This window comes from Diospyros lotus, chromosome 3 (assembly GCF_014633365.1).
Source record: "Diospyros lotus cultivar Yz01 chromosome 3, ASM1463336v1, whole genome shotgun sequence".
Classification (NCBI taxonomy): Eukaryota; Viridiplantae; Streptophyta; class Magnoliopsida; order Ericales; family Ebenaceae; genus Diospyros; species Diospyros lotus.
The window spans coordinates 30,207,251-30,218,338 of NC_068340.1; the positions used below are offsets into that span (position 1 = coordinate 30,207,251).

An 11,088-nucleotide genomic window follows, 5' to 3' on the forward strand; every position below is an offset into this window, starting at 1 on the left:
GCCACCTCTCTCTCTCTCTCTCTCTCTCTCTCTCTGGTGAGAATTTATGGAGTATTATTATTACAAAAATCATCATCAGAGGTGGGGGAGGCCATCCTCAAACGATGAGTTTACTGTTTGTTATTCTTATTCATCTCCTCCAAATCCCATATCATCATCTCTGATGAGAAGCGTCTCGCAGAAGATATTCACGACCTCCACTAAATCTCCTCTTGCGAGGACCTTTTCACAGAAGAGCAGCAGCAGCAGCTCTTCTAATAATTCCTTGAAGCTGCTTCAGGCTCCTCTTTCAAGAAGCTCTTCCCAGAAAAGCCCACCTAATTCTCAGAAGTCTCCTCCTCTATCTTCTTTACGGAAGAGATCATCCATGTCCAGCTCGTCCAGATATTCCAAGCCTAGTTCTCTCTCGAGAAGCGCTTCAGCAGCAAAGTGCAGTGATTTCGCCAGAAAGTGCAGCAGCTTGGCGAGGGAGCGGCGGGCCAGGTTTTACATAATGAAGCGCTGTATCAATATGCTTGTTTGCTGGCACATTAAGCATGCCGATTTCTGATCATCCATCCCACTCATTGATATCAGAGCCCTTCATTTGGCTAGCTAGCTACCCATATACATAATTTTACTTTTATAACTATATCATGCTCGGCTCTTCTTTGTGTGAGATGGATCGATCCTGGGTATGTATAGCCCAGATGTTCGACTTTCCTGGCCATCCAATTAAGAAGAGATCGCACTGTAACACATATACTTGTCTTGTGTTTAATTTGTGTGCCTAATTAATTAGCTTCAATTGAAGGCGCTTTCAAATGAATATTTTTATTTTTTATGCTGCATTTGTCCTCTGCATATATGCATGTGGATGCAGAGAGTACTTGATGATGATACTGTATATAGATAAGTTGATTCAATATTTAATATTGGTGCAAAGATTATATTTTAAATTATATAATGATAAAATATTTTTTTTTTGCCTCGTTATCTCGTCTCACCCTCTTAAATGAGGGACAATTTAGTCATTCTGCGACTTACGTCATCTCAACTATTTTAAATGAAGGATAATTTTATCATTTAGTTTAAGAGTATTAATAGCATTTTTCATATTTAATTTTAAAGCGTTAGCAAAATATATTAGACTAGGACGTAGTGCATGTGAGTGAGACAGAGAGACGAGACCTAGGAGTAGTCAGTAGTCACTAGATATACATAGAGAGAGGGTGCCTTTAGAACAAAAAGAGCAATTAATGTAATGTGACGCCATCATGTCATCCATCTACGGCCCCCCGAATCCCAATCTCCAGTGCTGACTCTCTCCATTGCATTTAATTTTGGCTTATTTCTTATCAACTTTTTAATTTTTTAAATTTTCTTAAAAAAGTTTGGTAGAAAAACTCAAACATTTAACTATAAAGATATAATAAATAAATAGGTTTTTAAGTAAAAAGTTGGGTCTATTCTTAGAGAAATTTTTGACATCCTCAAGTAACTTCTACTATTATATTTATTTACGAGGAAATCTGTTCTTTTCTTAAGCCAAATCACAAGAAATCTTATCTAAATGTCCCAATATATGACATCGTTTACATACAATTTCACTCACATTTTTTACAAGACATTAGTAGCTCAAAAAATAAAATAAAATTAAATCACATGAATCATAAAATACATTTGTAATCACATGGGTTGGATGCAATTTTTATCCTATGTATAAATACAATTTAATAATGAAGTACATTTAATTTTACTAAAATAATAATTCATATATAGTAACATACTAATTCCTTTCACTAATTAAATTTTTTTACTAGCTATGATATATACTGTACAAAAATGAAATAATTTTGATATAAAAATGATGATAAAATAACATTTTATTGGGGGCCAGACTCACATGGCAAGAGTACTGGAAACTGGAAAGAAATTATGGTGGCCATACATAGATCCAAGGAAGCCCTTCCCAATCTGAACCTTTTCCCAGGCAAACAACAGGCCCAAAGCGCAACTTAAGGGTCAGTATAAATAGATTAATAAAGCCCATTAATTGAAAAGTCAATAATAATATCTACTCTGCTCTACCAATTCATTGAATTTGAATCCTTTATTTATTTTCCAATTGCCAATAATTTACGTAGGATCATACTAAATGTACATCACTTTTGTACAACTTGAACTACATAAAAGAATATTATGACTAAAATACTTCTCGTTTCACATGCGCTTCATGAGAGACTTTTTTATCATTGATACACCTTTATATAGTCCAAGATATACACAAAGGTGTACTAATAGCATTTTTCATTTACAAACGTTTTGCATCCAATTGACTAGTATTGTCCCATCGATCGGACTTTCAATTTTTTCTTATATATATATATATATATGTGTGTGTGTAAACATAATTGGAACGGGACGAGGTGTAGGTTTTTATATATATATTTATTAAATAAAAATAAAAATGTTATCCTAAATAAGAATTTGTTAATATACAAATATAATATCATTCCAATAGCATTTCTTTGTACAAGCAGTTTTAGATGAGTATATCATCATGATGAATGCCACTTTCCTTTTTATAATAACAAGATAAACAATTGATACAATTAAGTTATTACGTTGTTTCATACCAATGTTAATTGAAGATGAAATACCATATATAGAATCATATCAGATTTTAAGAAAAATTACACCAAATTAATGTTTTTAGAATGTGGTTCACATGTGACACTACTACTGTCCATTTATTCTAAGTAGACGACACGCATATATAGTAATAAAACAATTAAACATGCATCTTTTCTAAGAGCTTTTAGTCAAAAAAAAGTCAGGATTTACAAGTAGAGATATTAAATGAGCTCCCAACTTCCTACGGTATACTTAAACAATTAATTTTTATTGTTTTTAATTAAATAATTAGTTTTTAGTAGTTATTACAGGAATATATATTTTTAATCTTCAATGTAAATATATATCCTCATGTTAATTTTTTTTAATTACGAATTAATTATAAAAGCAAATGAAAAAAAGAAAAACAGAAAAAGGCCTTGCCCGTTTGGTCGGCCCCAGGGTTGGGCCCACATGGCCTGGCTACTCTTGTTGTTGTTGGGCGCTAGCATGGGATACGGCCCAGCATAATAATCCTTTGGCAAACGTACTGTACTTATCAGGTAAATATATATATATATACATATATTATATACAAATAGCCAAATAAGAAAATAAACTTAAACATTATCTTGAATATAATAAAAATATTTTAAAATCGCCCATAATATATCTGATCTCTCGTATAATATCATAGACGACAACGACAACGACTCCGACTCTCCCCCCGGAGGACAGGACATCATTGTAAAAGAGAAACACAAGGAGTACACAAACTCATCCTTCAAGCAAAATGAAAAAGCAAACCCCCCCGACGCCCGACGCCCAACATTTGCTTGCCTACGCCTTTTTCTACGGATATCATCCGTTTCTTCGCATCAAATTAAAAGTACCCAACACAAAAACCAACCAACTGTGCGTAATTGGTAGTAGGTACGTACCTAGCTAGTATAATATATAAATTATTAAAATTAGGCTGCCCGGAGAAGTAACTCAACAGTCCGGAAGATCGGACGGCGGCGGAGGGAGCTTCTGGTTGGGGAGGGTACCATCCAACACTATCCAAGCCATCCTTAAACCCCAGCTCATATGCACTTCGAAGTGACAATGCATGAACCACACTCCTGGGTTGTCTGCCCGGAACCGGATCGCCACCCATCCGCCAGACGGCACGCCGACGGTGTTTCTCTCTACGGGGTCGACAAGATTGAACTTTGCAGGGTCCTTGCTCGGATCAAAGTTCCCAGGTCCCTGCCCAACAACAAAGAAATTATAGCCATGCAGATGAAGCGGGTGGCTCTCGGCGCCCAAAATACTGGTGTCCTGCACCACCAGCTCAACCGTCGTGTTGAACGGAAGCACCACCACCTTGGTGCCGTTGGCCACCATCGTGTTGTTTGGAGGCGTCCCAGTGTAATTGAACGGATTCAGTGGCGTCGACGGAAAATCAGTGGTGTAAATCCCGTTGGATTTTCCGAAGAAGTATGATTGGAGAAGCGCCGTTTTGGGGAGAGCAAACGAAATGTTGTTCAGCGAAGCTGCGAATTTGGTGCCGTTTGGCCCCTGGCAAGTTTGGTTTTTCGGGCACGGGCTGCTCCCAAGGCCGACGGTGAAGAAGAATCGTTTATCAACTGTTTGTGGAACGTTCGCCGGGAACTGGGAGTTCGCCAAGCTGCGGAACTGGCCGGAAAAATTTGCCACGAAGGCAGTGCCGTTTATCGGGGGGAGGGCGGGAAGCGGGAGACCGATCGAGACGTTCAAAGAAGTCATCGACGGCTTTCCGTACTGGAGGACGCCTGCGACTGTGGTGTTGTCGAACGTACCCATGCCGGTGAAGTACGGCCGGGCCGCCATGAGAAAGGAGGCGCTGGTGGCGTTGGGGTGGGTTTTGAGGAGAACGTTGGTGGTTTGGCCGGGGGCGATGAGGAGGACGTCGGTTTGGAAAGGTTTGACGTAGACGGCGTCGGCTTCGACGACGGTGAGGGTGTGGTTTGCGATTCGGAAGAAGAGTTCATCGTTGAGTGCAGCATTGATGAGGCGAAGGAGATACGTCTTCCCTGGCTTGACGTTCAGCTTGAAGGTTTCTGATCAATTCCAAGAGATTAGTAGCTACAGGTAAAATGTCATCTTTACAATAATTTTCAAATTTTTTCTACGTCTTATAATCATATATATATATATATATAACTTTTATCACAATGTTTTGACTAATATTATATTTATTATAAATATGATCATCATTTATCTTCCGGTTTTACGATTTACCGAAGTAGAAAATTACCATTTGCAGAACAATTGTAGAGAGGTCCTGGGAGTCCATTGATGGTGTAAGCATCCGAGACGTTGGGGCCGGCTCCAGTTTGAAGAGACTGGTTAATCACTGCCTCTGTATCAGCATTCCACCACTCCCCTATGCAGTAATTGAATAATTATCACAAACTAATCATATTCACTGGGCAATTAATTTTTCAAAATTTATGCTATTATGAATGAGTACCGAAGAGGATGGGGACTTCCTTGTGGGGCTTAGGGAAAGGGTACGAGGCATTGAGCTTGGGGAGGATGACAATGGGCCCGTAGATGGTGGCTCTGAGCCAGGAGATGTGGGCATGCCAGAGGAGAGTTCCTCTTTGGCCAGTAATGGTGAAGTTGTACACATAGCTCCGGCCGGATTGGATGGGGCACTGAGTAATGTAGGCCGGACCATCATACCATCCACTCCGCAGCTGCCGAATTCCATGCCTGTCCAGAAAAGTTACAGATATATATACATCAAGAAGTTGAGATATATGTATATAAAAAGGGTTTTTATAGCAGAGGCTCCACGTTTTGTACATAAATAAATTCTAATAAGCAAAAATGTTTTGGGAGCTTAAATCGGAAAATTGGTTGCTGGGCTTTTGTATCTTTAATTAACAAACACAAGAGAATATATACGCAAATAATTGAGATTAACTAAAGATGATTGGGGGTGCACATATATATATATATATATATATACCATACCAGTGGATGCTGACATTGTTGGGAGAATGATTAACAACCTTGACCACCACTCTGTCACCCTCTCTAGCAACAATGCGAGGCCCCGGAAACTTGCCATTCACAGTCAACATGCTCTTCGTGTGGCACAGTCTGGTCACTTTCTGCAACCTAATCTGCAACCATATATACACACACGCATATGAATTAATGAAAATGAATCACGAAAATGAAGTTATTTAATTTATACAACGATCGATCCTGATCAAGATGACTGATTCAATGGCCGTTAACTATATCTGTATATTACGTTGAGGTTGTAGTGCCGTGTAACGGCTCCATGGCTTGCAGACGCAGCAGCTTCTGGAAAGACCCAGCTGAAAGAGCCGATGATGAATATCGCCACCATGCAGAGATATGCAGCCATTGCTGAATCACTGTACCTACACTTAATTTGGATATGTATGTATCTCTATAAAGGGTGAAATTGGGTCTGGGGTTGGAGTGGAATACTGGCGTTGGTGTTTATATAGAGGCAGTGCTTGGTTGGTTAATTAGGTGATGCAATAATTATTGGAATTAATTTTCAGGCAGAAAAGTTACATGCGAAAAATTAGTAAATGATGAGACCTGAAAATTAAGCAGATGGACTGGACCAACTATTATTGGTCAGGGCTTAAATTTGGAGTGTTGTTAAAGTGAAATTTGGTTGATTTGACCTTCCCCTCTTGTTGTCCAATAACCTTATCTTTACACTCAAAAAAAGAAATCCTTTTTGATCTCTCAACAGCACCCATGGCCCATTCTTTCATTATCCTTCACTTCCTTCTTGCTAAAACTCCAATTCCACATTTTGCTTTTCTCCACCACTGTTTAATCAAATAAATTTTTATAGAGAATAATATTAATTTACATTTTAAAATTATTCTTGTATATTAATTATTGTGATAAAATTTTCTCTGTGAAGAAACCATACCACAGACTTTTTCTTCTTCGGTCCATCCCCGAGGAAATTCTTGTATGTGCATTGGATGATTTCAGACATATACATATCTTGTATAGATTAAATGCTATATATATATATATAAAAGATAATGTCACTGTTTCGTACTCTGACCCCAAAACCACCAGTATTGCCCTATACATTATTCTATTAAACAAATGTTTTATCTTGTTATGATCACTACGTGGATAAATACTTCATTAAATAGCCCCCACTAATTATATGCTTTAACCATTAGTTGGTGATCCTGATAACTAATCAGAGGGTTAATATATATCTTGATTCCGCCTAAATGATTTAACTTTTATATGAAATTATCATTCAAAATAATTGATTGAGCACCCAAACATCCATATTATATATATGCATGAATTAGTATGATGCTCAATATGATCTCGATGGCCAATATAACATGAGTTTATATTTGAAAAATTACGTGAAACCTGGGATATGCATCGCATCATATAGTCACATAGAGTAATTTATCTTACCACATTAATGGTTGGGGAAAGTTCTTTTGTGTAAAAGTTGTTTCTTGGAGATAAAATTAATTCACTTTTTGGTGAGTGATTCAACCGTTAATCTTGGTGACCAAGATTAAACAAGGGGGTTAGGATCTTGATTAACTGTTGCAGATGAATGGTCGCTCCCCCACTGAGTCCTTTTAAGTTTACATGGTTATGGGTGTGTAGCCCTAAGAATCGTTGTCATGCGGGACTTTGATTGGGATATTAACGTTGTTGGTTGGTGATGGCATATAGCCCAAGCAAAGAAGGCTTTTAATTTCGAATGCCAAAGCCCACAGTAGAGAAGGACATTTGATCCGCCTTTCTTCCGACATGACTATATATATTAATTAGCTTAAAAAAACAATGTATCATTGTATAATTTGTAGATAAAAAAAAAACTATTGTTCAAACATCTTTATGTAAATTAAAGATCCAAGCAATGACTATAATATATATATATATATAGGATCAAATATATATACATAATTTTACCATGCATCTTAAGTTTGAGCTTTCTCTCTGGACTGATTTTGTAGTTGCACCAACTACGCCCATTGTAGAATATTCCCTGCACACACACACACCCACATAATTAAATATCCATACTTGTCTTGCAAAATACACCTCTATTAATTATCTTTCGTTCTTTTTTTTGGCAGTGTTTCTGCCACAAAAATGCTCTAAACCCAAGATAATGTTGGATTATTCACAACCCATCATTTTTGAAGGATTTGGGTTAAGTACTAAACTAGAGCTAGCTAGATAATTCACTACTTTAACTGATCCGATATGATATTGCACGGTGTAAAAGCAAAAAGGAAATGGCGAAGGCCGCAAAACGCCACAAGCCAGGCCCATGGAGATGAGATGGTTTGGGTCGAGTACTAAACTAGAGCTAGCTAGATAATTCACTATTTGGAAATGAGATGGTTTGTGGGGGCCGTACACGAAAACGCCACAAGCCAGGCCGATGGAGATGGCGTACATCCAATCAGCTGTGCGACCTTGACTTGAGGTGTCTATGGCGATGCCTATTCCCACTCCGATTGGGCTGGAAATGGCGAAGGCCGAAGAGTAGGCTGCCGTCATCAGACATGGCCGCTTCGATATCATCCTCAGCAGCGCGATTCCTATGGCTATGGCGGCAAATGTCTTGTGCGGCGAGATGGTCCACAGGTTTCTCCATGCATCTCCATTTGTTCCTGTAACATGTTCCTTGTTCGTAACTATGCATGTATGTAGTTTTGGCTTGAGGCAGACACTCAAACGGCATGTAGTAAGGGAAGATAATGGAAGGAAGATTAAGAGAAGTAACGTGACATTTGTTTATAACCAGACAACAGCCCTAAGATTGTTGCCTATATATAAATAGGTATCCAGATATTATTTGGTTAGGGAAACTGCGTGTGTAACATTTAATAACCAATTAATTATTTGGAGTTGTGATGATTTGAGGGTTTTCACTTTTGTCCTCTTAAGAATTACTTACAATTTTTCCTATAGTTTTTCTTTTCTACGTAACAGTTAATTGAGGGTTTTTTTAACTTTTTTTATGCAAAATTGCAGTTAGTGGGATTATATATGGACATGAGTTTGAGTAGAATCTCGTTCACATTTATGAAATATATTTTTCTTTTTCATAATTTTAGGTGTTCGATAGGATGTGATATAATCTGAACAAGTAAAAAAGAGTTGATTTTCGATCAATTTGCTCTTGCATGATTTGAAAGGAATGAAAAAATAAAGTATATATAAATTTTTGCTCAAAAACAATATAATATTGCATATTACTATTATGGGCGTGCATACCTGATCAGACTCCGATGCCAGTGCCCTCAAATTAAAACCGAATGAAAGCACAAGGCCATGATGAGGAGAATGGCCACAAATTAATAAGTTGTCCTCCCAAAAAATGGGCTGAGATACATAGCCGCCACCGGGTCATTCTGCCCAGAAATCTCTCTTACTTACATCTTCCACGTACCTCAACTTTCTACGCTCTTCCACTGCCATTGATGATGGCAATCACTATATATGCAGTCGCTAAACATATATATAGTGAAGAAAGAGCCAGCCGAGGCCAACATGAATGGCTGAGGAAATTATGCATCAGAGAAGCACCCAAAAAACACGTTTCTGGGTGGTAAGATCGTCCAAGGTTTCGGTGGAATCACTGAGGAAATGCATCAGAGAAGTACCCAAAAACACGCCGCCAGCGAACTAGGTCCCCAGCAGGAGGAAGCTCTCGTTCCATTTATAGAAATACGGCGACGAAGGTGCATGCTCGCATATATATATATATATATAGATCAAGAGGATGATTCGGCACCTGACTTTCAGCAAAATTAGGCCCCTTTGAATGCAAACCTTGGGGCCCGTCGCCGTCGTCATCACGACCTCCGTGAGCCTTGATCGTGGAGAGTTGTAGAGATAGGAGAAGGGGGGACGAAATTGATTTATACATGTTCTTAGAAAGTACTGTTATATATATATGGAGTTGAACCAACGGCAATGTATTCTTGTCGGGGGCGTCCCAAAACTTGTTAGTTGTAGCGGGGGGCTAAGTTTAGAATGTACTCGCCCAATGCCTACTAGGCTCCGCGCAGCGCTGCTTCTTCTAGGAATGCCTCGGCCGATTGGGACAGGCTTTTATTCTATCTACTGTAACCATTACATTATATTATATTATATTATATTATATGATACATAATAATTTTCTTTTTCTTTTTCTTTTCAGTTTCTCAATTAATGTGTGCGGGTATAATTAGTCAAATAAAATTCTACATACGGTAACACTCCATCTTAAAAATAACATAAACCACGTGGAAGTGGAATATATGCAACAGCGTGACATAGTAATCTCCCAAAAAGGCTGGCATAGCCCCAAAGAGGGTAAGCCATAGCCATATCAATTGCACCCCCCACCTTTACCCTAGGGAGATTTATAGTGGATGTCATACGCAAGCTTCTTTATAGACTTTTTATTTGATTCTATCTCCATCTAAAGCTTCAAAGTGATTACGTACTTTCCTTCACTTGCTCATTGTTATTTCACATCAATTTTACCAATTTTCAATTCCTTTTTTTTAAGGACTCGTAATAAAATATATTCATTATTAACTATTAAATTATTTTATTTATTTATTATGTTCTTTGAAATTAATTAATAATTTTAATTACTAGCCTAAACTCCAATATCCAATCCCCCAAATTAAAAGATAAAATTACTCATCTAAACTACCACCACGACCACAACTTAAGAGTATTTCAATTAATAGGGGATGAGAAATATTAAAAAATTAATTTTTCTGGTAAGTGAGATTATATTCTTAGAAACTCAATGAAAGACCTATTAAAAAGTAATAGTAAAAAAACTTATTTTATATTATTATTTTATTTCCTTTTTTTAACATAAAAATTAGAAGAAGCCCAATGCATAACTCTTTGACAGAAACCGACACCTTCTCCCTTATAACTTATGGGCACCAACCCAACTAGGCAATTAAGTCGAGCCAGGTAAATCCGAGTCGAAGGCCCGTACTTGTGACCCCTTGTAACAAATGCGATACCTACTGCATTACCCAAAATTCAAATAGCAAGCCTTGGTGTACCCAGCACCTGAATCTCATGCAATCTATCGCTTGAGCTACACCAAGGAATTTTATTTTATTTTATATTATTTGTTATGGTTGTAAATGAGTTGAGTCAACGTTCAACTTGATACAAGTTTGCTTATGTTTGACTCGACTAGAAAACAAGTCAAGATTAAGCAAGACAAAACTCGACTCAATTCGATTTGCAAACAAATCTTGCGAGTAGGTTCATGAACAAGATTGCTAAATAAATTTTTTTTATTATTATTTTAGAATTATTTTTTTGAATAGAGATTAATTTTTTTTCGTTTTTGTTCAAAATATACATTTCTTAATTGAATATACGTTAAATACGGATCTAATAACAAAAAATTTTCATCTCTAACTTTGTTTGAGTTTAATTCTG

At 37.4% G+C, this 11,088-nt stretch overlaps 2 protein-coding genes and 1 pseudogene across 2 annotated transcripts; 1 reads left to right on the top strand and 2 right to left on the bottom strand.

Annotated features, from left to right (window-relative positions):
• On the top strand, nucleotides 1-829 carry LOC127798096 (small polypeptide DEVIL 13-like). The gene has a single exon (XM_052331411.1). The coding sequence runs from the start codon at nucleotides 47-49 to the stop codon at nucleotides 548-550; it is 504 nt and encodes a 167-aa protein (XP_052187371.1). The 5' UTR covers nucleotides 1-46; the 3' UTR covers nucleotides 551-829.
• A 2,391-nt stretch (nucleotides 830-3,220) lies between these two features.
• Nucleotides 3,221-6,066, bottom strand: LOC127796405 (laccase-2-like). The gene is made up of 5 exons (XM_052328537.1): nucleotides 5,888-6,066; nucleotides 5,602-5,753; nucleotides 5,093-5,337; nucleotides 4,877-5,005; nucleotides 3,221-4,679 (listed from the first exon to the last, which is right to left on the bottom strand). The coding sequence occupies exons 1-5, from the start codon at nucleotides 6,002-6,004 to the stop codon at nucleotides 3,589-3,591; spliced, it is 1,734 nt and encodes a 577-aa protein (XP_052184497.1). The 5' UTR covers nucleotides 6,005-6,066; the 3' UTR covers nucleotides 3,221-3,588.
• A 1,725-nt stretch (nucleotides 6,067-7,791) lies between these two features.
• Nucleotides 7,792-9,480, bottom strand: LOC127796926 (zinc transporter 1-like; annotated as a pseudogene).
• Nucleotides 9,481-11,088: the final 1,608 nt, after the last annotated feature.